General features: G+C 38.4%; 1 protein-coding gene across 1 annotated transcript in view; it reads left to right on the plus strand.

Annotated features, from left to right (window-relative positions):
- Positions 1 to 27,770, plus strand: part of CLVS1 (clavesin 1) — a 102,533-nt gene that overhangs the window by 18,064 nt on the left and 56,699 nt on the right. The window contains exon 3 of the mRNA XM_066331726.1: positions 16,088 to 16,262. Within this exon, the coding sequence (XP_066187823.1) occupies positions 16,088 to 16,262 (175 nt within the window). The remainder of the gene's footprint in view (positions 1 to 16,087; positions 16,263 to 27,770) is intronic.

Here is a 27,770-nt window from a genome sequence, read left to right on the forward strand (position 1 = left end):
AGGGACACAGGATTGGCCCTGTGGTTGCCCTGGTGAGAGTGCCATGACCATGGGAAGCTCTAAATGATGTGGGAAATTAGGTGGTACAAGCACCCAGATATCACATTCATCTAAAAATTTAACCAAGAAGATAGAATAGGAGGACAGGGGAAAGGATAGAGGAGTAAAGTCATCCCAATAAATCAGATAAAAAAATTCAATTGTTAAAGATCTTCTGTGTTTTACCTCCTTTGTCATGGTTAAAACAATAAAAGAGTTGGAGCATTGTAATTAATAAGTCATGACTGGAGATTTGATTCCTCAAAATGTAAGAATAGAATAATTTCTTAAGAAATAGGAAATTTTGGTCTTAAATTCTGATTGCACTCTCACAGTTTTTGTTCTTAATAAGTGCAGCAACCAGAGAGGCAGCAAAAAGCAACTATCCCTTGTTCACAGACTATGATAATCTCAGCTCTGGAAACTTCTTGGCAGGTCCATTCGTTGCAGGGACAGAGGGTAAAGCAAGCTAGTTAGCCTCCTGCTGACACTATTTCCTATGGAACTGCTTATGAAAACTGTCCATGCTGAGCAAAACCAAGCTAGTAAAGATTCATTTTAAGGAGAAAGATAATATGCAAATATCTTTTTCTTTATAGAGAGATAGTGTCTCTTTTCCACTTTTCCACTGCAGAAGTGCAGTGGATGGCACATGTCTGTACTTGCATTAACACATGGGGCCAGTTTTCTTTCACATGTGCAATATAAATCACAGCACCATGTAAATTTATGATGCTACAGGTTCAATAACAATGTATTTGAATAGGGTATATGGAGTATTTGTGTAATATCCCATATTATCCCCTCTAGGGACCAAAACTGAGGATTTGATTAAACATGTGAGCTAGTGACCTAGTGACTACCGTAATAACATACACAAGAAAAAATACTTGATTTTCAACGTCAAATTTGTATGGTCTCTCTTTTTTACCTTGCCAACCTGCTGTGTATCAAATCTTTTATTAGGGGCCTGTTCCTGGCAGGAGAACTTTTGGTCTGATCCCATAGAACCACTCTCAAGTGTACTTTAAAACACACATTTTCTCATGTACTACACCAAGACCCTGGATTCATGGAGCAGGAAGACATTTTTTTAATCCTTTTTAAACAAATACGTTTTTCTTCATTGTGTTCAGCTACAAGCTATCCCCACATCTTCCTTGTTCTTTCCTACAGATTGTCTTGTGCTCCATTCCACAAACTTGTAATCTCATCTCCTCTGGTTTTATAATATGTCAGTAGAGGAACTGAATTCCATAAATTCAGCTATGAATGAAGTAATATAGGTGAAATGGGTAACAGCACAAGGCCACTGCTATGGTGTGATCAGAAACATTTGTTCCCCTTGCCAGGGTTAAACATTTTTCTGTTTCCTTCATCCTGGCTGCCTTTCACAGCAAATCCAAGAGATGCCAGTCAAGTGTTTAGGTATGCACAGATCAATCTACAGAGTATTTGTGCCGCCTACCCTGCTTCAGGGTGCTAGGCTATGTGTTAGCACACAGGATTGCTTTTGTATAGCTATTTCTAACCAGGAGAATCTACACCTGAATGTGATAACCCTATCTAAGTCATCTTTGTCCTCCTCTGTTATCTTCGAGCTGTGATCCTCTAAGCAGTTCCCATTTTGCAAGGTCTCTCCATAAGTGTGCATTGCCTTGCTTTCCCAGGGTAAATCCTACCTGTCTTCTGTATAGGTACAAAAGAAGGAATGTGATTTATATTGAAAGAGAAAGAGAATGATGGAAAAATCCTGCTTCCAAATGTACTGCAATATTCATTTGAAAACTAAGTAAAAAAGGAGGAGGAATAAACTCTGACTTAGGGAGTGATGGTGGGAAATCTTTCCATTTCTTAGGTTCTCATTTACATGTAAGCCACTTCTAGCTGGCTCTTGCAATTTAAATTCACTTTTATTCTGACAAAGCCTTCAATTCTGTTTGAATGAAAGAGTTTTGCAAATCTGGGGAATATGGCAATTTGTGTATGCTGTGCTGTCAATGAATGCCTTCTCTTTTTCCAGTATCTTATTGTTATTCTCTGCTAAAATGTATGCGCAGGTACATGCACGTTCACTTTCTTTCAGAGAACATTTTATATGAATCATTTAAAAGTACTTCAGGATCATTTTGGGATTTACTTCAGAAAAAGGCTTAGCAGATGTAGGCTCCATGTCAAAAGCCAAGGAGATTTGTGAGGCGCCAGACACACCTGCCATTACTGGTTTCGTCCTGGCTGACAGGTTTGTCTCTACTGGGATTTTCCCACCTCTTGATTTCTTAAATCAGGTGCTCATGAGTAACTAATATTGATTAGGCACAAAAGAGTTTGAGGGTAAAGAATGGACTACAAATGAAATTATATACAGTAAAGTGATACCATTGGGGAAGCAAAGAGTCTGGCCTGTATTGCAGGAACATTGTCAGCAGAACATCAAGAGTTACTCACCTTTACCCACCTCAACTGTCCTGTAACCTAAGTACTAGCACAAGAGAGAAACCTGAGCTTAGTCAAAATAGCACAACAAAAAGTCTGGAAAATATAACAATGTAATACAAGTTGGAGATAATAAGAGGTGGGATTCAATTATTCCCGTATATAATAGCTACCTTAACAAAATGTGGTAGTGAACGGTGGATACATAGAATAAAAGCAAAATTATCCTGAATATTAAACAGAATTAGATTTCCAAATATTAGAAAACGTTTTTCGATGACTAAGATACAGGTAACTGTGGCATTCTGTGGGCTCCTCTTCAGCAATGACACTACTGATACGCTTTGCTTCAGACATTTGCTTAAATACCTTATGAATCAATATAATTCTCATGCAGAAACGAAAGCAGTGCATTTACTTGGCCATTAAACTGTTGCAAAATATTAACCAAAGCTAAGTCAGCCTAATGCAAGGCAATGGAGTGGTCAAGAGTTCTGCCAGATCAAGATGAAATGTGTTTTTGTGGAGTGAAACTAACTGCAACATGATTGGAATCATTGTTCAAAGACCTGATCGCTTGTAGTTATTCTTTGATACTGCATAGGGCATTTTAGTAATCTTTTCGTGAAGTCAAAATATTGTCTAGAATAAAGAGAGGTATGTACTACTCTTACTTTTATGAAAATTAATTCTGCTGTTGTAACAAATGTGTCCTAAGGCTGTGCAGAGATCTATAAAGGGGACTGTCCCTACCTGATTTTCCCCTTTCAATACAGTCTAAACTGTGAGGCAAGAACATTAAAAAAAAGTACAATCAGCGTAGTACTAAGAAATGTGGCAATTTTAACAAATCATCCCATGATACTGTGAAAACCTCTCTGATGACATCTCCTGAAAAGCAGGCTTTGCAACTTTAAAAAAAATTAAAAGTTAAAAGGTTAAAAAAAGAAATAAATATTTTCTAGGTTTTGTTGTTGTTCTTTCTTTTTTCTTTTTTTATGGAAAGGAAAAAAGGAAAAACTTAGGTGTTTCTTTGTAAAAAAGCTGTTACAATGACTGCATGTAAATGCTTTCCACAAACAAGAGAGAGTAAAAACAAGGAGTGATTTGTTTGTTCAAGATTTACATGTATGCCCCTAATATCAAGGTTTTTCTTCTGAAATTTTTCTCAAGGCCATGTAACTATATTTGCTGTAGCAACGTATGCTGCTCCTTTTTCTGCCTCTTTTTGGCTGCCTTTTGACAAAACCCTGCTGTCTTCAATCTTTATTTGGAGTAAAAGTCCTGGTTGCTCCAGCTATCCAATTCCAGAGCTGCTTCCTTAAAATACCAACATAGGGTCTGGCAGGACATCACTGTGCAATGAGTTCAAAGCACTGATTTTTTTCCTATTGTGTTCTGAACTTAATGCTTACAAATGGTGCTTCATTAACAATTATTCATAATTGAATTAGTAGTGCAGAATAATCACTTCAATTAATCAAATTTCTCCAGTAATTCTCTGCATTGACTATGTGAAAATTCTTACTAGAGATGTGAAAACAAAAATTGAATTAATTATTTTAGCTTCATATTAAAAAGAAATACAAACAGAAATAAAAAAGTATAAATTGCATTGTCATTTTACAGTTTCCAGTTGTTTAGAAACTTAAAATGCAGCCCTTTCCCCCAGAAACAGCAAATCAGAAACAGCAGTTGCCAGAAAGAAGAGTCTAAATTTCCACACATATAAATACAGTGTACTCTTTAGAGGTCAGAGTAATTTAGGAGGTTGCTGATAATGTCTTTAATAAGAAATTAATGAAATTTTATTTCAGAATCCTTAACATTACAATTCACATGAAATTCTCTTTTCAGCTTAACTCCCTTTAATAGTTTACAAACCACTTAGAATGTTTTTCACTGGAAATTCCTAAGAAAGTTTGATGGTATCCCCAAGAGAATTATATAATGTTATTGTTCCAAGGCAAGGAGCACACTGCACCTGCAACACTCACCTGTACCTACTGGAAATTTCTGGTACGTATCATAAAACTCTACTGGCTTCAGGAGAATAAGGATATCAGGTTGGGCTTCTTTTCTCCATTTTTCTCCAATACAAGATTCCTCAATTCTATTGCTGCTGCCTTTGGGATCTCAGCTTAAGCAGTTACTACTCACTATTGTTGTTAGGATGTTACACCAAGGTCTACCCCATCTCATTCAATAAAAATCCTTGATGTTGCTAGATCATAGATTTAGAAATCTTAGTTAAAAGGCAGAGTCTATTTCAGAAATTTAAGGTTTCAAAACCAGATAATGAACTATAAGTAAAACATTGATCAATTGCTTCAAGTAGATTGGCAGATCCTTATTCTCTTTTTTCCTTTTTTTCTTTATTTTTTTAATAATGGAGAAATAACGTACTAAGCCTCTGCATTCACATAAATGGAAGTACTCAAAAATCATGAATATTGGTCTTAGTGTTTTAAAATAAGTTTAATTTTCCCTTTTGTGATTCTCTAAAATAATACTTTAAAAATTTATTTTGGCTTATTTTATCCACTGATCGTGCACAGAAGGCGTTTTGAAAACAACTGCAACCCTGGAAGTTTCTAATTCTCCAATTGCAGCCAGAACTTTAAGATTTTTGTTCCATAATTGTGTCATCTACTTTGAAAAGGCCAGCCTCAGCATGGTTATATTTCTAAATGAGCTGGGCCAGTAACATTAATTTGTTTAGGTTGCCGCTTTGGAAAAATTTGAGAGGAGTAATGCTAGGCTCACATCTTTTTGCTTTGCCCTTCAATTCTCTCAGGAAACTGAAATTTCCAACTTGAAGGCCAAACAGACACCCCTAAAACCCCATTCCAAAGGACTATTTTTTTCAAAGGAACCTTGCACCTCCCAGGAGTACTTGTATCCTCACTTTCACAGCATCAGGTGGTTGTAGCCATCTCAGGATCTCAACGTTTTTTGTTTCTTCATACCCAACCAATTCTGCCTAAGCAGTTGTAAAATTCCCAGAAAAAGGTTTTTAGCTCTCGTTAGGCTTTTGGTTTGCTCCATTACTGCCACCAAACAAAAATACCCTTAGTGAAGGGCTTGTAACACCACATAGAACAACACTGGTGATACTTGATTTCTGTATTCAGTAATTCCCTCCAAAAAGAGCAATTGCCACATTCTCCAGAGATGTTACAGTGTTGGTCAGTTATGCTGCCTACAGAATTTAATTCTTGAGGTTTCTGCTGCAACCTTGTATGGTTGAAACTGATGGCATCATCCCATAATTTTCATTTTCTGCCAGCTACTTATAAAATTCATTCACTTATCATATTTTGTGGATTGACATACTGGGGAGTCATGTGTCCATGGGATCCAGACTTCCCAGAGCAACTTCTGTCAGCTGCTGTCCACAAAGGAGGTTGGATACCAAATGAACTCTGGAGCAAACATGGAGAGTGTGAGTGAAAAGACATACCTTTTTTTAAATTTCACTGGTGAAATGTCACCAGATTTTTCATTGCTGGTTGGATTACAGCCTATTTTTATCTTGCTAAAGTTTCTGTAAAGTCTGCAGTCTTCCACAGAAGTGGCTTATTTGCTCTTTCTGTGGAGAAAAAATAAATCTGCTTTTTAAAGGGGGAATGTTTTTTGCTATCCATTCCTTCACTTTCGTCAATGAAGTTCTGTGAAATATGATCTGTTCAAAAGCAGCTAGGGTGAAAATGCTCATTTTTCTTGAGCTTCATGGCACTGTATATCCTTTTCAGCATAACTGTGCAAAGTGGTTTCTTTGTGGCTGGCAGCACCATGATTCTATATACTTTTATCAGTCTTTATTACATAAATCTACACAGATTCATTTTTTTCCTGGTCCTTCTCTCCTGTTCACTTGAATCATTATAACAAGTTTTCAACATTGTTTCTGAAGATACACAAAGGTAATTTTTTCTAGACTGCTGTCTTATGAATCTTTATTGCATCTGTTTGGAGTTCCCCAGTGATTATTTCTACATCAATAATATCAAGTTCTTCCATCTTGTCAGCTATATCAAAGTTGCTTATTGTTCCAGTGGGAAACCTCCATGATCTATAATACTTGACACAATTTTTCATTTATTTATAAGAAATGATTAGAATATTTTCATGTCTGTCTTTTATGTGCCCTGAAGGGCTCCAACTAAAACAAATTATAAACCTTATTGTGATTGACATGAGTTTTGTACATATTTCTAATATCTGCTACTTTCACTGCCCGGATTTAGGTACAGGCATAAGCCAAGTATATGCCCTTTGCCTGCTTTAACAGCCAGTTTAAGTGTTTACTAATATACACTTGCATTCCTACTTTCTGACACTTTTCTCATTGGTAACTTTTTACCCAATATCTCTCAAGAGATACATTTTTCGAGGCTTTCTGGACTGAGTAACCAGGTGCTGTTTGAATGTCCACAAATGATACGACTTTTATCATTCTGAACACAGCACTCTCAAAATATGTGCATTGGTGAGCAGTTATTTGATTTTAACTTTCCTCTTTGATTTTGTCATCATTGAAGTCTGCCCTAAGAGTGATTGATTGCAAGCAAAGGGACAATTAGATAATTTTCTTGGAATTCTTTAACGTAAAATATGTAAATATGCCATTTGGTTAGCTAATAAAAGATCTTCCAGTGAACTTTTGATTAATTAAAAAAACCCCAATCAAACAGCAGAACTTTCGTTTTTCGTATAAAAGGGGTCCTGATACTTTAGACAGAGAGCAAAATTTGCAAGTGGAAAAATTATGTTGTCATAATGCCCAGTAGTAACATTCTTTTGGCAGACAGGTGAGGCAAATGGTGCTATGACAAAAAATAAATGAAAAGTCATGTAGGTTTGTGAGGATTAACAAACATTGAGGAAAACTCTAGAATGACCTGGAAAAGCAGCATTTTTGTGCAAAGAACTCCAAGAAAATTTTAATATTTGGCTACATCTGATATGGAGGTCCTTCACCCTTTCTTAACTCTCTGCACGTTCATCTAGATTTTCAATTACTTTTAACCTTTTAAGAAAAGCATTGCATCATTATGGACAACATAATTAAAAACTGTACTTATTGTGCAGTGGTGGTCAGAAAAGTTAATTAAGTGTTAGGCTGCATTAAGGATGAGATGGAGAACAAATAGGAAAAGATAACAAATTCATTTATGCATGCTGATATTCCAATCTCACCTTGAATTGAATATGAAATTCACTTTACACTGTATTATTTCAAAAAGAAGGGGATGTAAAAAAAATAACTGTCTGACCAAAGTAAAAGAAAAGGTAATGAAAAGAATTCATTAGTGTTGTGAATAAGAGAGATGATTGCATCAGGAGAGAACAAAAAGTTCCAGGCTATTTCAGTTGGGAAGATGTTGAAGATGCAGAGGAGTTATAACTAGAGGAGACATAGTAGAATCACAGAGAGGAAACATGATACCAGGGAAACTGAATCAGTGGTGCCATTTGTTTCCTCCAATAACAAAGCAAAGGAGCTGTATAATTGCTTTCGGCCATCAAACAGTAGCTTCATAATGTTCAAAAGAAAATCCCTTCCCTTTCTGTAATGAAAAATTAACTTGTGAAATGCAATGTTGCAAGAAATTGAGCAAATAGCTTGGTGTGATGCAAGGATGGATTTCAGTGCCGAAAGGGAGTAAAAATAGGCTATGCAATCACACAGAGTAAAATAAACAACAGAGGTCATCAATCCTAATGCTTATAGCTGTAGCCATTCATGTACCAGCTATTTGTTTTGTTCATTATTACTACAGCTGTGCATTTAGGAAACCATCACAAAACTGGTGAGATCACCATAGGAGATTAAAAACTAACTTCTAAATTGGATCCTGATCTGTGTGTTACCACGAGTCATCTCCTAAATTCCTAACACTGGAGGCCACTAACCTGAAACCGCTGCAGACTCCCTGGCTCTGCTCATGCTGGAATGAAACCTTTAGCTGTCTTCCCCTGCCCATGGGAATAGCATAATTTCAGCAGTGGCTCTGTCAAACTGATTTATTGATTGCACTTAGGGGTTGTAGTCTAGGGCGTTTAATAATTTCCACAATATCGAAACACGCTACCTGCGATTGTCATTTATTCCTTCTCAACAGAGAAATTTACACAGTCTGCAAGCATGACACGGCCCTGGGTATTAAAAAGGTGAGAAAATCACCAATATGTATCTCAGAAATACTTAATTCCTAAAGGAATAACCCAAACCCACAGCCAAAGGCACAGTCCTATTGCACTCGAGATTGAATTCTGGCCCTTTTCTGTCAGCAGCAGGCTGCTGAGAAGAGTTGTACACTGCTCATGGGAGGCCGGCCAAACCCAGCTGCATCCACAAGAACTCCTTAGGAGCAGTCAAAGAACTTGTGCTGTGATAGGTTGCAATCAGTTGCCTGCTCTGTTTGGTATCAGGTTTCTGGAGAGCTCTGGGAGGGATTTTTTGAGTTCTCGGGAGTGTAACAATTCTGTGCTTTATCTTGGACTGATCCCCTGCTAAATGGTGTGACACTTCTGTGGGCTGCGGCAAAGGGAAAAACAGATGCCAGCTTCCCTCTGGTGGAAGCTGATTCTATCATGTGTCTGAAGAGCTCCACCACCAGAAGTCTCCCTTCCCAGAATCCAGGGTCTGTGAAGGTCCCTGTTTGTCAGCCAAATTACATGTGAGAAAAGGTCCTTGCTCAGTCACATGAACATCAGGGACAAAGTATTCATTTGGAAAGGGTGCCCGCAGTATGAATGAGTGCATGTAGGAGGAGGTTTGTAGCACAGACCTGAATGCAGAATGTGTAATTCGTGGGCTGTTGGTTGCTATGGAGTCCAACTGAAGTGGAAAGTGACGGCAAAAATACCTCATAATACTTTTATGTACAAGAACCTCTAGCAGAAACACAACAAGGGAAAATTTTTGTATCTTCAAGGAAGTCACTGAGAGGCAATTTTTGCATGATAAAAAAAAAAATTATGCAATTTTTTTTCTCAGGCTTATACATTTTCTCCTCACTGGCTGTGGCAGAGGCTTCCAGTTCATTCTAAGCAGGAATGTAAAGCCAGCCAGATATCTGTGCGTGAATGGCTTTCATTCAGTTATAAACTAAGCCATGCATTTCTAACATTAGAAATGTGAAATACAGTTCAGGTCTCAGCTTAGTCTGTGCTATTCTTCATATCCAAGGCATTGCTGGACTAAGGACCTCTGAAGAAAAAAACCCCGTATGCCTATCTATCCAGTCTGTTGTCCTGGATGTAAAGTTACTTGTGAATTTTATTTATAGAATGACACAGATGCTGTGGGGAAAAACTTGATGTCTTTTATCTGTTACAAAACAGGGGAGATGCTTGTTTGAAGCTGACATACTGGAAACCCAAAGATAGCTACACTGGATGCAACAGAAGAATTAATTTGGAGCTCTGACATTAACTTAATGCAACCCGTGTTTTACTCAGTAGGAGTTTCCTATGCACGTATTCTGTTTTGACAGATTAAAAAAAAAAAAAAAAAAAAAAAGTAATTTAGTTTGGCATGACAAAGAAGGGCTTGGTACCCCACAAAATAAGAAAAATACCCTTATATTGTTGTGTAATAATTTTTCCAGCTTGCATGTCAGTGAATTATTCCTATTTCTTGCAGCCAACAAGTTTATATGGTTTTGAATTTTTTTATGAAGGAAGTTACCGACAGCAGGCCAAAATATTCTTTGCGAGCATTTGCTGCTAATGCAACCTATTTCCTCTGTGAATTGCAGGCGAGTCTTGCTAATTTCTGCACAAATAAGTGCTTTTCAGACCTCAGACAGAGGAGACAAGCCCTTTTCAGTGCATGACTCAGCTGTGAGCTCCTCTGTTTGACTCTTCATCTTCTCTAGTGCAGGATTAGTCAAGTGAGTCACCATGTTCATTTGTGATTCTTCATTTTGAACTTCTTCTTCCTGATTATTCTTTAGCCAAGAGCTGCCCTGCATTGTGCATGGTTCATATGAGAGACCTTTCCTCATCAGAAGTGATGAAGAAGCTGTGAAGATCAGGTCTTGCAGCAGCTAGAGTGATTGCCATTTCCCTCTGATGCCAGAGAGGCAGGGTAGTTACTCAGGATCAGGAGTTTGAATCAAGACATGAATCCTCAAGGACTGTGTGTTCGTAATTTCCAGTACTGATTTCAGTAGGGGTGAGGCTTCATTTTCTAAAATAGATATGCACATTAAAAAACACAGATGTTTTCCAACAATACAATAATAGAAGTTGGGAGCTTCCTTATCAATACTTCATGAGCAGAATGGAGAATTTAATCTGATGAAATAAATGTCTTTGCATGATTTATGAATACCTTTCCAAAGCCCATTGTTGATTGGATTCCAGGGGCTTGTTTTATTCATATTTTTTTAATAACATACCTTGGCTGTGTTTGGGAACAATTAAAAATGTGCCTTCCTGGGTTCTCCTTGTCCCCCTGTGTGGATCTGCTGTGTTGTTCATGTCTCCCTTTTTAAGCTTTTCATAGAATCATGGATTCATTTAGGCTGGAAAAGTCCTTTAAGATCATTGTGTTCAATTGTTAAGCCAGCTCTGCCAAGTCCACCACTAAATCATGCCCCTTAGTGCCACCTCTACATGCCTTCACATGTCTCCAGGGCAACCCTTTTAGTGAAAAAGCTTTTCCTAATATCCAATCTAAACCTCTTGCAGAACAAATTAAGGACATTTCCTCTTGTTCTGTCACTTGTTACCTGAGAGAAGAGACTGACTCTCACCCTGACACCTCTTTTCAGGTAGCTGTAGAGAGTGGTAAGATGGTAAGATCTCCCATGAGCCTTCTTTTCTCCAGGCTAAACACCTTCAGCTCCCTCAGCCACTCCTCACAAGACTTGTCCTGACACTCCACCAGCTCCATTACCCTTCTATAGACCTGCGCTCCACACCTCAGCATCCTTCTTGTAGTGAGGGACCCAAAACTGAACACAGGATTTCAGATGGAACCAGCTTCTTGAACTTGGATTAGCTCAAATAATTTGGGGCAACCTGAAGATGTGTTTCTGGTCCTTCTTTCTGCTTCCTCTTCTGTATTTTACTCCCAGTAGGAATCCTCCTTTCAGGGCAGTGTCAGCTCTCCCCACTGAGAAACTAAATACGCATTTTTGCTAAATACGAATTTTTAAATCTGGGTGGTTTTTTGTACATGGAGGGAACAAAGCAAGATATGGTCCTTACTTGATTTGTATCTATGCCATGTTTGCAGCTTGCCAAATGTCATAGAGCTTTGGCCATCTTTTTGGTGTTAGAGGAGAGAGGCCCTTACTGCATATTAACTTAGGGATGTTAAGCTGAATTATCTGCAACTGCCAAGATAGAGGCACTGGTCCAAGCTTTTTTAGTCTGCTGTCTTGTGGGACAGTCAGAATTTGTAGTGACAGTTTGTTTTTGCTTACTACCAGGCAATCTTAATGGCTTCAGCTGCCAGTACTTCTGTACACTTGTACTTTTAACTATCTGAATAATCCAATTAATTTCACTGGCGTGCCTAAAACAGAGCCTGTGCTTAGCTATTCAGAAAGAGTAATGTCAAAAGCCTTTACTGATGCTGTCTTCTCCAAAATGCATCACTTTCTTTCCGTATGTCTTAGTTGACCCCTTATTTTCCAACAGTCCCTCAGCTTTGTTATCCACGGATCTCTTCAAAATGACTGGTGGCAGACACATGCAAATAGATCATTTAATTTCCTTGCAATGTCTTTATCCCCTTTAATTGTTCCCATTGCACCCTGGTACTCCACTGAGCCTTCTGGTTCTCTCACAGCCTGCTTACCCCTCTTATAATTAAGTAATTTCTTATTATTTATTTTCATGTTATGCCTTTGGCTAATCTCCCCACCAAATCCCTCAGCTAAACCATCTTCATTTTTTTGTGTTACATTATTGTTCCCTACCACTAGCTTATGTTGGGCTAACTTCCCATTTTCCAAAGGGTATTTGAAGACCCTCTTTTGCGGTACCTTTCCATTCAGCCAAGGCTGATAGGCACACTCTCTCTCCTCCTTTTTCTCTTTCTGGGGCTTGTGCAAATCTTTTGTAACTCATTAGTGGCTCATTTCAGTAGGCTCCATGCTGAATCCTTACAGGACCTTACACATTTCTCTTTGTGTAATTGTAATTTATTTCACTTTTTTTCTGTGTGAGAGGGTTAATCTGATGAGGAGGCGGGTTGGAGGAGGGGAAGGGAACATTAAGAAAAGGAACAAAAGAGATGGACTAATAAAAAGTGGTTCTGTGTTCATGCATAGAAAATTATTTGGATGCAAATCAGTCACACAGCTGAATGATTTGTCTCAAAGCCCCAAGACTAGAGAGCAGAGGGCTTCAGCCTCAAGTGGCACTCTGTCTGATTTCTATCCAGGCTCTGCATTCACAAAACAGTGTGTCTGCAAACAGCCCACCTGGAGGATTTGTGTGCTGCTTTCACGTCTCCCTGTACTCATCAGAAAAACATCTTTGTGTTCACACTGAGTTATATCCTACACCATGTCTTCAAATCACAAACACATAGAGAGGGGAGGGGCGAAGGCAGGGACAGCAAGATTAGTTGCAAACTAAGACAATTGAGTGCCAAATACCCCAGGTAAATAATTTCTACTGAAAGTACAGGGGAGTAATTACTTGATAAATTGGCAATATATGTAGACACTCAAAGAAAGACTGGAATTCCTCAGCACAGAGTCTGAGGGGAAGATTTTGCACTGAAATATTTCCATTGTCATTTAGAGTTTGAGTGGATTACAGAAGATGTGTTGAATCCACCATTTACATACAGCCCCACTGGAATCATTGCACAGACTTTAAAATCATCAGTGCCAGCAGGACCATGAATATAAATTTGAATGTACTCTTAAGAAAACTTCTTCCCATAAATGAAAAATGAAACCTTTACTTGTCACAATGTGGCCATGTTTTCACACCTTTGTTAATAAAAACCATTCAGTCCATTCTAAGTTTTGCAGCTGTGGAATTGAGGTCATGGTTATTCCATCTCCCTCAATGTAGTCTGAATTGATGCCAACAAGAGTGCAGAGAGGGCTGGCATGTATGTGAGGACACTTTTGGGGTCACTGCACATGCCTGGGAGCTTCCATGGGACAGTCCTTGTGGAAGGCCAACAACCCTGAAGGAGGAGGCTGGGGTAGTATAGGATATATTAAGAAGATACGGTCTAGGGTTATGTCCTGGTTTAGGGCAAATTCGGGAGGAAACTTCCAGAGGGGTTCTTCTGGAAAGGAGATTCGAGCAGCCCCTCCTCCAACTGGTTAGGGAAAAGATTTCCTTGGAGAAAACTTATTAAAAATCATTTAATGAGCAAAATATATGAATAAGCATAAAAAAGGGATAATATTAAACAATAAAACCTCTCATGGTTCTGAAGAGATGGCAAATTTAGAAAGCCCTTGCTGTCGGGTGTAGCTTGGCTTGCTCAGTCTCTTATCAGTCCTCCTGCACTGGAAAATGTCACGTCCCAGCCCTGGTGGGCCACAGGTGTGAGCTCCCAGTGGTTTTTTTGGGTTTTCAGTCCAGAGCAGGCTGATCAGTTCCAAGGAAAAGAAGAGCCACAGTCTGGGGAACTTCTCTGCCTCAGCTAGCTAAAATACTAACTAAAAGCAAAGGAGAGCTCTCTCCTGCTGTCTGTCCGTGCTGCAGACAGCACAGCCTATGAGAGAGAATGTGGGGGAGAAACTGCAGTTTCTGAAAACAAACTGAGTGCTTCTTTTCCCCCTCTTTGCTCTTGGAACCATTCTCAAAGGTGCAGAAATTAATAACATAAAGAGGACAGCTTAAACACAACAGATGACTGGGGATACAAGCATCATAAAGTCACCCCAGGACAGGGAATATTTGGGGTTTTACATTTGAAAGCGTGGTCATCTGATGCTGCTGCTTGAAAGTCATCATCTATTTCAGCTAAGCAGTAGATAGTACATCATAGTTTTTCAAAATAAATTTAGACTAAAAGTACTTGCCAATTGCCAATTCAATCAGTATGCCTTCACCTCATGTTGCTAAGGAAATACTCCTTTATTTTAGCTGTTTAGCAGAGCTTCCCCATAGGATTTGAAAAGGTCAGGGTTGTCCTTTAACTGCAAATGAGGGAGAGGTGACTTGGTATGCCTCGAGAGCAATATTAGATATCTTTAAGCTCAATTTATTGCCCCAGCAATTATACTTCAGAGAAGTTTCTAACTTTTGCAGAAAGGCAGAGTGCAGAAACAGCTTTTTCAAGGGATCAGGTCTTCAGAGAACAAATGTACATTTCCACTCAAAACCTGCTAAGTGAGAAGAGAAAGAATCAGAGAACACTTCACCCTTTACTTTTAATAGAAATCTAGGATGTGTTGATGCCATTCAGGGGTAGAGGTGATGGTAGACAAATTTGTTTTGACTGCACACACATTTTTTTCTCTCAGGCAGAATTTGAAACAATGCTCCTGAAGGTTTGGGAGGATTTGTTTTAAATTCATGAAAACAGCAGAAAAGAACTAAATTAAAATCTCCATGGGAGAACACGGTGTGAACCTGCCCTGTAAAAGACCTCAGGCCACATGAAAACTCGAGAATTATGATGAGGTAAAGCAGATTGCAGCAGCAGTATATTACAATTTCATTTTGCAGGTTAAGCTGAACTTCATGAAGCTTTCCTTGCTTGTTGCTAATAGAATCTATTGTTTGTCATCTTAATGAGAAGGACAGATGAGGAGAGCACCTCATTCAGCTTACTTGTGTAAAAGTATGGACTAATCATTCAAGTGTCCAAGGCTCGCTTTTGTGAAATGGAAGTAGTGAGAAAATGGCAGTAAGTGATCTGTCTCATTTCTCATTTGTGAAATGAGAGTAGTGAGAAGGCTTCCAAGTGCAGACTTTCACATTATAGAAAATATGTCAGCATTTTCTTCTCTTTTACTTGTTATATGGTTCAGGCCAGAGCTGAGGGAAGCCTAGGGACAGCCTATTGTAGCTGATAATTAATAAAGAGTTCTCATTTTGAGTGGATACAGCCATTTTTCATGTTGCATTTGGTTTGCAAAAATAAGGCAACTGTCAAACTTTACTATGTAAAGTCTTGGATCATTCCCTACACTCAAGAAGGAAGTTGCAGAACCTAGTTGTAATGATATCTTTTATACTAATATCGTACTGGTTTGTTTCCTTTTCTGAAAATAAGGGGGGAAAAAACTGGTAAGAAGAAAGGAAACAAACTGGTAAAGTATATCCAAACAAGCAAGGATTAAAATTGATAGCTTGAATTTGTTTCATTTCATCACAGACTAATAGCTCCCAATGTAGCTTAGCTCAAATCTATTGTAAGGACAGCTAGCAAAATTGAGATCTCATTCAGAGTTTATTTTATCCAACAGGGAGCAGGATTTATCACACCAAGCAGTTTTGGAGCAGGAGCTCTTTAAAGTCACCTCTCAAGCAATTCTTTTTCAGGATAATTCTACCAGAATAAATCCGTGTCCCTCACTCATGCCCCACCCACAGCAAAACTGAGTATCTTGAGGTTTGAAGATAACTACAACCATTGATATTTTTTTTTCTGCTTTTGCTTTAGGAACTCCTTCATAGATATCCTTCGGGCTATTCTACTTTCCTTGGAAGTGCTAATTGAAGATCAGGAGCTTCAGATAAATGGCTTCATTCTAATTATCGACTGGAGCAACTTCTCCTTCAAGCAAGCCTCCAAGCTTACACCATCTATCCTCAAACTGGCCATTGAAGGGTTACAGGTAGGTGGAGGATAACACATGTACCTACCTGCAAGTTTTATTGCTGCAGACAGTGATTTTTGCTTCATCAGGCACTGAGCAAAGTGAAGGGAGGAGAAAATCCAGAATGCTTTAATGTTCCATCTACTTGCAGCATAGATCAATTTTCAGACGTCTCATTTTGTCCGTCTTTCACTTTTATTTCAGCTGTAAATCAATGTAGTCAGTACATGTGTTACTTACTACAGCATTAAGAAGGAGGGTTAGAGATTTGAGGTTTAATCCATCAGAGAATTCAGGGGGATTAGACTCCAGCAGTGTCTGGCTTCTGGAGTGTGCAATCCACATGCAAGTGTATGCAGAGGGAGGGTAACAGGAGATGAGAGCAGATCCCTCAGCAGATGGAAGTGTGCTGTTGTGTTCACAGGGATGCACTTGAGCTGGACGGAAATGAGGAAGAGGGAGGACAGGCTCCTGTTGTGCCCTCATTCTGACTGCCTTCATTTGTCACACAGGATCTTGTTACTCTATGGTTCAGACTGTTTAGGGGCTACGTGTCGACTTGCTGCTTGCAGATAAAGAGGAGCAAGCTAAAACCACGTGCTGTTATGGAGTTGGGTAGAAAGTGAGGACAAAGCAGCTGGGGCCTGATGGGCCAACCTGAGGATGGAGCAACTTGAGGATGAGGATAAACTGTGGTGCTCAGAGAGGACTTCAGCCCCGTCCACTAAAGTTCGAGCCTATCTCTGGTGTTAGACCTGAGGTGGACTTTTAAATCTGAAGTAGTTTTACTTAACCTAATTATTTGAGGGCATTTGACAGAATCCAAGGACTATTTAGGCTGGAAGGAGTGCTGGAGATCACTTTGTCTGCCTCCCTGGTGTAAGGAGGAATGACTTCAATCCTTTACCAGCTTGATTAAAGACCATATGTTTTTCATGCAGCTACATATTTAAAATGAGAGATAAGTATGGGTTTTTTCTTGCTTACTTACCAGATATCCTGTTAACTTTCTATACTTACCAGATATCCTGTTGTCATAAACACCTCAAGAAAAATTCTCTCTGGTGTGTGCACTTTTATTTTAACTTACATATCAGAAGGAACAATTTGTTCAACTAATTTTTTGACTGGCAAATTATCTACAAGTAGATCATGATTGTGTCTGCTTTGTTTTATTATTCAAAAATAAGGTAGAAAAATCTGCCAGTAGTTTTTAGCCTGTATTCCCCTTTGTGAGGAATTTTCATCTATTCTAACAAATTAGAAAGTCAAGCTGTGCAATTAGTCCTTAGGACAATACCTTATCTTCTCCTGCTGATATTATCGCTTCATACAGAAAAACATTCTGTGGTTCAAAAAACCCTTTTATTCAGAAGGAAGATAAAGCCAAGTGACATTCATAAGTAAATCAAATTCTAGCAAAGCATCTTTGTGCCTGTCCAAATTTTGCTTTTCCATCTATTCAGTAAGAGGCCAGTCCAGCCTTCATCCCATCTGATTTCTGGCCATGGCACTGCCAGGTTGTCTGCCTCTAGTTTATTTGCATTTGTCGGCAACAATACTGGAAGTACTGAAGTCTGAGAGTACCAAAGTTGATCTTATAATTCTGTCATTAGCCTGACATCTTTTGCTGTGCAATTTAAGGCAGCTGCCTTTCTTGAGTATGTGTGTGCATTTAGTCTCTTATTTAAAGTCAGGTTACTCTTGTCCTCTCCAGGATTAGTTAAAACATGACTCTCTCTGAAAGTGCAAATTGGGATAACATGTCCTAAACTTAGCTAACCACTGGCTTTGTGAGTAGTAGGAGTAGTAGGAGTTGTGAATGCTGGATTCCTTTTTACCAGTTTTAGAAGCAAATCATTCATGCTTATAAAGCCCATATTTAGAATACAGTGATGGTGGGGGCTTTTTTAGTTTAGGGAGTTTTTAGGCTCTCGCCATTGCTGTTGAAGTGCCATCATTGAGACTTTCTTCTACTATTATTATAAAAGAACTAGTGCCATCCAAATGTAAAATTTATGTGAAATGTAACTGAAGTGCAGACAAGACCTACATACTTTAGAAAAAGAGTCAGTGCATTGGAGGTTACTGAAAGTAAAAAAGTCAGGTCCTGCTCCCATGAGATGATGATGTCCAGAAAAAAAAAGCAGATTGTTTCAGTTCCTTGAAAATAATTTTTTTTCTCATAGCTAGGGTGCTGTGCAAGTACAAATCCTCAGACTGGCAGATTACATGGCTGTCTCTGTCCTCCTTTCTGTGAAGAGATCTTGGGTTATATTAAGTCCTGTGTAAGTCTAATTAAGTGGATGTAAGGAAAATAATTCTCTCTTACAATTTCTCCTGGAGCTGAACCCATATGTTGCTATTTGTGCCAGGAACTTTAACCTCTCCCTACATAATGGCAAATTTAATGCACAGTGGAACAATTTTCTCGTTTTTTATAAATTCTCATTCGGTGTCCCAGACCATCACATTCTGACATATAGAATTACTTTTAAAAAAATAGTATTTAATTATTTATGCATTTGGTGTTTTTTTCTTACTTTCAAGTTGCTTTCAGACAATTAATCTTTTGGCAATTCAATGGTTTTGCATTGGCCTTCGATTTATTTTTTCCTCAAATCACTGCCACGATGCATTACCACTAAAGTGCAGACAACAAGCATTACACAGGTGCATATATTAATTAATCTTGAGTTGTAAAACAAACACTAGTCAAATCTAGTGAATTTGGCTGCATAAATTAATATATTTCTATTATATAGGCTACTCCATTTCAAACACTTCAAAATCTGTAAGTACTTAGAGAGATGAAGTAGGAGTTACATCACCACATTGCTGAATGCACATTTGGGTCAATAGCGCTCCTCGTTCTGTATGGATTTCTCTATACATTGCATTACACAAGATGGATCATCCTATCTCAGTTACGTTATTTAATGACCTAGAAATAGCCTTATGCCTCCACTTCAAGCAACAGTAGTTCAGATGTTAAATAACTATTTGTACAGTATGGCAATTCTCATCATGTCACAGCAGTATGGGGACAAACGTCTTTGTAGTGCCTAAGCTATCTCTGATTAACAAGCTCTGCTGTTTTAGCACAAGACAGTTGCCACTGTATGCTTTGAGCTCATGCTGTACTCCTTCCTAGACCTTAGAGATCTCTTCAATTTTAACACATTAAACACAAGATTTTCACGTGGATGGAAAGGTGGGGAAAGAGCTGTCTCTAAAATAAATCTATTTTGCCCATAACTTTCCGAGTTTTCACTTCTAATCTTCATTCTTTTAATGTGAACAGCTTTTCCCATTCATAGCATGTTTTTTCCTCTGTTTTCCTTGTCTGTGAAGTTACAGTTCTTCATGTATCATGCTGAGCTTATAATTATCTTATGATGGTAGACAAAATTTAATTGTGGCTTAAGTTAACCAGAGATTGAGCTTTTGTCACTTTGCATAACAAAGTAGAAGCATCAGAGTCCAATAGCAAAGGCCAGAAACCCATGTTACAATAGTGATGCAGATGAAGCACATGAGAAATGGTCACTCCTCTGTATGCAGGATGTTTGCTACTGACCCCTGCATTCAAAGACCTATAAGAATCCTGGAAACCAAGGCTGAAGAGTAGCAGTGAACACACTTCATGTCCAATGAAGCCCCAACACTTTTTCATTTAAGGCTGGTTGGTTTCTGCACTGAGGATGTAGTTGGTTTGCCTCCAGACAGGACTTTTGATTTTATGGTACACCAGTGAATGTAAAGGAATACTCTTTATTCCTGCCTAGTCCAACACCAGAGCTATGCACTGCAGTTCATGTATGTGCATGCCCAAAGCAATTTAGAAATTCCCCCAGTTAGTACTCTGAATTGAAATGCAATATCTTCTCAATAGCATCCAGAAATCTTCCAAAACCTTCAAAAGAGCAGAAGGTATGATCTTGCCTGCAATTTCTTTGGTGAAAGCCAAGACAGAAGGACATGGTCTACCAAGACTCAGCTGAGTGGCCTATGACACAAATCACCATTAGGATTCAAAACCTAAAGATCAGGTTTTCACTCCGTCTTTTTCTGATGGTTGTGTCACATGCAGGTGTACTCAAATGTGATTACAATGACTCTTAAGAAATAAACCATATTCTTACTTTGCAACAATGATGAATCTCTCCAGGGGTGATCTTTAGGGTTCAATAGCGCTTTGATTCTAATTTCACAATCATTGCATTGAGCAGTAACAAGAGGGAACAACCGAGATCTGCAAACAGGAATTTGTCTCCAGATTTTCATTGGCAATAACTTGACAGAAGATTTGACCAACAAAAGACATTGGGAGAGCCATTAAATTTCTTTAGTTCTTGCAAGTTATCTTCAGTTTTTCATAATCCAGCAAAAATTTGAAGCTGGTATTTCTGTGAGGAGAGGAAAATGAAAGGAAATCAATGATGCTTGACTTAAGAGCACTTTGATCAGATACTGGTGCAGATAAAAATCTTTGAAAGAAAGTCTTCACATAAGGGAAAATTGTATAAGATTGTAATGGAAAATTTTCAAAGATACATTTGATCTTTAACACGAGCAATGGATTTAAAAAGTCTTTTTTAAAAAATTCCTCCTGCTGTAACTTTGTAGGATCAAGAAACTTAATGTCAGTTAAATTATAGCAACAAATTACTTCTCTTGACGTTGTCTTATACAATCAAATACTTTTTATGTTGTGCCTCAGAAGGAAGAGCTGTAATATTAAAAAATTCTCAAAAGTGAAAAAGAATGTAGATGTTGAAGGAAAAAATGCAGTTCGATATTATGCCAAAGGTGCAATATTTTTGTATACTTGTTTTCCCAAATCTTACTGAAAAATACGAGCCTTTAGAGCTGATAAAAGTTTTCAAGTTAAAAACTTCTTTTTCTGGGACAATGCTGTATTTTCAGGATAGCATTATTACAGTGGAACAGATTTCCAAAATTATCTGGAAGTATGCTTGTTTCAGTAGTTTAAATCTGGGAATCAAAATACTTAATAATCTATTTCATTATGAGTGGTAAGAAGCATTTGATTTCTGCCTTAATTGTTCCTATTTGTGGCTTTCTCAAATTTGAAATCAAGTGGAGGTAATGGAACAGTACTTCAGGTCAGCATGACCTGGGTTAATGGGCATAATCTAATACTTGTTACGGTCAAATTTGGCATCTTAACAGAATCCAGTAGTTCTTGAGCATTTGGAGACTTCACCAAGCCCTCTGCCCTGAAAACGTGACGTCTCCTTCACCAGCCCAGACACTGGAGCAAGGAACTGACCCTTTCCTTGCTTAAACACATTTGTACTCTGAAACCAGAGGTAAATGTGATCTCTTTGACTGAATAAGTGCTTCCAGTGGAGCTCTTCATGAGTCATGTGAAGGATGTAGGATATAAGATGTCTGGCATAGTGAATATAAGATAAAACTCCTGTTTCCACAGAGTTTCTGAACATAACATTGCTGCTACTTGAAAATTTAGAGTGAGTGAGAATTCTCATTGTAATAAGCTGAAGAACACTCAGCTTTTTTCTAGAAATCTGTAGTGTAAGGTTAAGTCTGTCTGTGCTATAAATATCCCATGATGCTGTTATGTCTCCACTGGTATTTGTAACAGGTCATATTAATAGAAAGACAAAGCCCTCTGTCATTGCCTGCTGAAGTCAGAACATATAAAACCCTCAGTGACTGAAGCTAGGCAAGGAAAACCATATATAGGCTCATGTACCCCCTGGCTTGCACAAGGACAAGCCAAAAAAAACTTAGCACCTCATATAAAAAGCCCCTAAGTATAGATTTAACAGCTCATCTCTGGGAGACTGATTGCAGACTCAGAAGTTGCTCTTTCCATTGTTTAGCTTCTCCTCAGATTTTTGTGTTGATAAGAGTAAGCAGAGAGCTGAGGCCAGGTGCTGGGACAGTGTAACTGGCTGTGGTTTTGTGCACATCTGCAGAGAAATTATGATCTGTGGCAGCTGAGAATCTGCCCCTCTTTCCCTTCCCGTATTAGAAAGAAAACTACCCCAAGGCAGACATTTTTTTGCATATTTATGTCCAGAATTTAAACACTTGTAAAAAATTAGGGAAATACTTAGGTTTTGGATTTTTGCAAAAGCCTTGTCCTTATCTTCTCCGGGATAGGGAAATTGAAGAAAAGGGGTCATTCTAGGCTGTGTCCTTGAAGATGGATAACTGTACCTTTAGTAATGTCCTACCAGAGGACAAGTGATTTCCTCAGAATATAAAAGCAGGATGTAATATAAAATATAAAAGCTGTGTTGTAATGACAGTGTGTTCACGTGTCTAAAAGGCATGTTGCAGCTTCCCAAAGAAGAGTCCCTGTCAGTAGCTCTAGAAGATCTGCTAGGAACTCAAGCTTATATTCATAGAGGCAATACGAGCTATATAAACACGGGTTAATCTAAAGAAGGGGACCTACAAATCTGGTCTGTGAAGGGAATAGAGACTTCCTGCAGGAAGAATGATTGAGACTGTTCCTAAAATGAGACAACTTCAAGTTCTAATGATCATCAGCAACTGGAAAGTGCCTAAAGATCAGAATTTATCAGATGCTGTAAGATGCAATGGGGTATTTTGTTTCCTTAACACATACAGCAAAAGTATTAGAATGTACTTCATGTTAGAGACCTGTGTTGGACGGCTGAGCCTGAAGCCACAGCTAATGATGAGCTTTTACTATCCATTGAAAGAAGATCAGTTTGAATCCTTCCATGGATTGCTCATAAAAATGCTCATGCTATCTGTCTCCAGCAGCTGTTGGGAAATGTAGAGTACTCTCTGAGCTGCCAGTGAGGGAGCCTTTGAAATTAAAGGCGATGAGAAGAGGGATTGACTAATTTTATATATTAAAAAAAAAGTAGATAAACAGACTTTGCTCTCTGCAAGAGAAGGCCTATGTTCATTGTGTGTCTATGCTCTCTAGGGAGTTGACTGGAACAAGGAAAAAGCAAAGGATAGCAAGCTGTAGACTCACATTTTTCACTTGAAAACTGGAATTAGCTGCTTAGGAGAATTGATCAGCTCTGCCATGTTTACCAGTTTAATCCTTTGGAGCTTTTGGCTGTAAGTAAAGGACAAGCTGCATGTGTTGAATGGAAAGTCTTTTTTTTATGCCAGTTATTACATTTTAATAAAGATCTCATGAAGTGGCTGATAAGCGTTAGAAAGGAAGAAAATACTCTTTCAGTCCCAGCAAGGAAATGTGGAAGTTTCCTGCTTAAATCTGCCTTGAACAGAAGGTTCAAGGCATGTTTCTTAGTGGTAGATGGCAAAAAAGTAGTTTAGAGCTAACAGTAGTCATGCTCAAACCTTGCCACCAACATATGCATAAATAGGTCACGTTATATGTTGAATGTGTCTTGCTCTCATAAAATACGGACCAGGTCTAAAGTACTGGCATTAATTTATATTATACCCAGCCTTCATAATTACATAAAATTTCAAGAATAATGCATCTGTAATATGTTCAGCTTCTTTTACAACTCCAAAAGCTTTCTCCTTTTTAGCACGGGAAATGAGTGAATGCTTCCTGAAGGGAATGTCTACTATAGGTAATTTCTTGCTATTGCAAATATACAGCATGATTACGCAAAAATAAAAAAGGGACTGCATATACAAGACTAGACCAGAAAGACACAGGAACAGTGACAGTTCAGTGAGAGCCATGTGACAGCAGAGTTGGAAAGGGTGCTATTTTGTTTGAGATGTGGGGTACCTGTGGATAGGGAGATGGAAGGAGTCAGAGCAGTAGGAGTCATCACTCTGATATGACTCTACACAGTGATTATCCCCTGAGCACAAGTAGATAAGGACTTGGCTCTCTCTAGGAGAAGCCTCATGCTGGAGGCTTCACTAACAGCTGCAGAACTGAAATCCCTATCTCCTGGGAAGATAGCTGTGGCAGTATAAGATCAGCTGTTCCTTTATACCTCTGGCTCACAGCCCTGTCTTTAGCACATGCCTTCAAGGACGTGCTGCATCAGTGGAACTGGCTGCGGGTACCTGACTGCTGCTGAGGAAGACCCAGCAGCTCAGCTCACACAGCTGCCGGAGAGGGCTCTTGGCAGGACTCTGCTCATTCTGCTTCTCTAAGCAAGGTAATTTCACACATAACAATTTTCTTTAAAGCCTCATCTGTTATTATATCCTCCTCAACAAAGGAACTAATAAATTCCTCAGATTTCATATGATCATATGTATTTGTGTGGCAAATATGTGTATGATCAACATGGTCAAAAGAGACTACAATGTTTTCAGCAAGTTTGAGGTGAAGTCCCAGCTGATGAAAATGGAACTGTTACCATTGTCTTGATGGAACCTGTAATTCCACCCCTATTAAACCATGGCAGAAAGGATTTTCCACTTCAAGAGAGTTTTCTAGGCTTGCAGAAAACGTCCCTCAGTGTCTGAGCACTCTTTGGAAATTTTGTACATCAATAAGAATATTTGCCTAGTGATGTTGAAGAACTCTGTTTTGTTCTCAAATGCTTTTACTTCTCTTCTTAACTGTGTGGAACCTTACAATCAAATAAGCATTCCTGAATAGTAGGGGTTTCTTGACACAAAAATGTCAACCTCAAAGACCACAGTCTTCCAAAGAATGTTGAAAACACCAAACACCAAGAGAAATATTCAGCCTACTTGCTTCTCCCCTCATCTCTACCCCTTGCCCCCACTAAACTTTGGTTTGAGCAAATGCTCATTTTCTTAGGGAAAAAAAAAAGCATTTCAGTGGAAATTCATCTTTCTACTTCCCTGTAATTACATCTTTCTACTTCCCTGTAATTCAAAACATCTTATTATTAGTTCAGGATGTGTTTTTCACCCCTTTCTGGTAGACACATAGACCATTCGAACGTACATTCTGATTTTCACTCTCAGCACACTCCTACTGTTACAAACTGTTTGCAGTGGAATCAGTTTAAAGCAAGGCCAAAGGGTAATCAAAATAATTTCCATTTCAGAGGAGGCTTTCTGACCAACTCCAATCTATATGCAATGAAAATACAGCTAAGAAAAAACATAGCTAGCACAAGTACAATTACAATGCAAATATTCTTCAAATAGCAGATATATTTAGAAGGTCATTAGATTGACATTTTTTCAGAAGAAAGCAGAAGTATGAATATATATGTGATGAGCAAAGTACTCGATAGGTGTGTAAGAATGACAGAGGAAAATAGCAGAAATTTCAATGAACTGAAAATAGAATGCAAGCTTGCCTAGGCTTGTAGGGCAAGATAAACTTTATTCTTCCATTTTCCAAGAACATTTAGGAGCAGTTTTGTATTAATAAGTGTGCTCAGTAGCATATGTGCCCAGGGTCTGGATGGAACGGTTTCCTGTGGCTTGGTGGAATGTTTATGTAAGTGGACACCTGCACTAGCTACAAGGGGTCCTAGCCCAACTTCTGTGTGAAGCTTCCTGAAGAGTCCCATTAACAATCCTAACTTTATTCGGTATCACTTAGAGATACAGAGGACATAAATTTAATTCTGAGGAAACAACATCTCCTCAGTACAGCACAGACAGCACTGAACTCATGATGGTCCTTGCCTTTATCATACAATTTATCAATCTCCTTGCTAAGTGCAAAGAAAGCTGCAAGGAGACAGTCCTAAAGAGATAAGGATTCCTGAATCTGTAGTGGAACTGAAATTAATTAATTTCAGATAAAAGTACAGATAAAACTTCTGAATTAATTAATCACTGTGAGTGGGCTTTCTGCTATCATAGAACACAATATCTACTAATCATTCTCTCTAAAATAAAAGATTAGCTTTTGCATTCAAAACCAACCAGGTCAGGTTCAGTTTCTGTTGCTGGCCACTGTCTTTGCTTAAGCAGAGTCAATGATCACTGCAGCATGGGGACTGGAGTCATTTGTCACTGTGTGTCAAGGAGCTTCTGGGGCAACTTTTCACACAAATAAATAAATAAATACTTTGGCCAGAGGAGCTGTATCTTACTAAAAATGAGATCAACTCGATTTCCTTGAAAGATTCTAGCTCACGTCTATAGTGTATCACCGCATATATTCCTATCTGACACAGATATTTGGTTCAGTGGATTTTCTCACCATCTTAAAATAGTTGCTGCTCATGGAAGAAGGACTGCGAATACTGGAGCAGATCAACCACAGCCATCAAATCAGTTGGCCACTACCTAATTTTTCCCACTTTCCAATCTCCCAGCAATTTCTCTACCTTTGGATACTGCTTTCTCCTCTAAATATTAAAAGAAAAATAAAGCTGTGAGGTAAACCAGGTGTGCAAGGTGTGTATTCAACAGTGCTGAGCTCCTATAGCTAACAGTGTTAGGTATTCAAACACACAAAATATAATTAACTATTCAAGAATTTTCCCCCTCCAATTTGTTATACATGCCTGAATGAATGTTAATGGGGTCACATAGCTCTTTGAACTGCTGCTGACAGAACAATAAAGAGTTCCTGTGGTTTTCAAGAAACAGCACAGTATAATTTTGCTTGCTTTGCAAGGGCATTTCTTAATGATATCATTATACCCTCTAAACTCCTGGTCCACTCTCAGAAACTCACAACACTTCAAATGACAAGTTACCTTCTCTTCTCCCTGGGAGAATTGAATCTCAATTATAATTTATAATGTGTTACTTACTCAGTGAATATTCCTTTCCTGTGCCTCTGAGAGGTGCCAGCTATGGTATTTTAATGAAGCACCCCCATTTTATAGCCTCTCCACTCTAAAACTGGAACAACAGCATTTAAAGAGCTAGACCTCTTACCCAGTTTGCTGGGTGAAGAAGGCAAATAAATCCCATTTGATCTGTCTTAAAAGACAGTGAAAATAACTTAGATTTGTCTGTGCTCCAGACATAAGTTATGCCTGAACAGTATTGCCTGAGAACATATAAATAACCTTACTAGTAAATTCCTGCCATCTGTGATAAAATTAATTCAAATGTTTGAAGTATTTTACTTTGACTGCTTGCACTACTTTGAGCTTGTTTATTTTGTGAAGATACTCTATGCAAATTAGCTCAGGAATGTTTGTTAAACTAACAAAATAAGTGAACGTTGCTATTAGCTCGAGTGAATGTATTTGGTATCTACCTCTAAGGATTGCCCAGCTTTGTGTGTGTATATAGGAAAACCAAAAAAAAAAAAAAAAAAAAAAAAAGGAAAAAACAACCCTTTGTAGTAGTGCATTCCTTTTCTTTGAAGCTGATGTAGAAAGTACATCTGTAAGATGCCAGGCTTAAACAGGAAGAAAGAAAGAATGAATGAAAAAATCAGGAAATAAGCTTGCATTCTTATAGGAGATTTGATTTCGCAAATTAGTCCTCGGATGATTTTTTTTAATTGGAAATTTCAAGTGGTACAAACTCTGTAATAACACTAGAACTCAATTTTCAGAAATTAGCTTTTAACAGCAGAGTGTTTCATTGGACAATCACATTGTTGAAAATAAATACATGAATTAAAGGCACTTCCAAGCAGTTTGTTGTCAG

This window comes from Sylvia atricapilla, chromosome 1 (genome assembly GCF_009819655.1).
Source record: "Sylvia atricapilla isolate bSylAtr1 chromosome 1, bSylAtr1.pri, whole genome shotgun sequence".
Lineage (NCBI taxonomy): Eukaryota > Metazoa > Chordata > Aves > Passeriformes > Sylviidae > Sylvia > Sylvia atricapilla.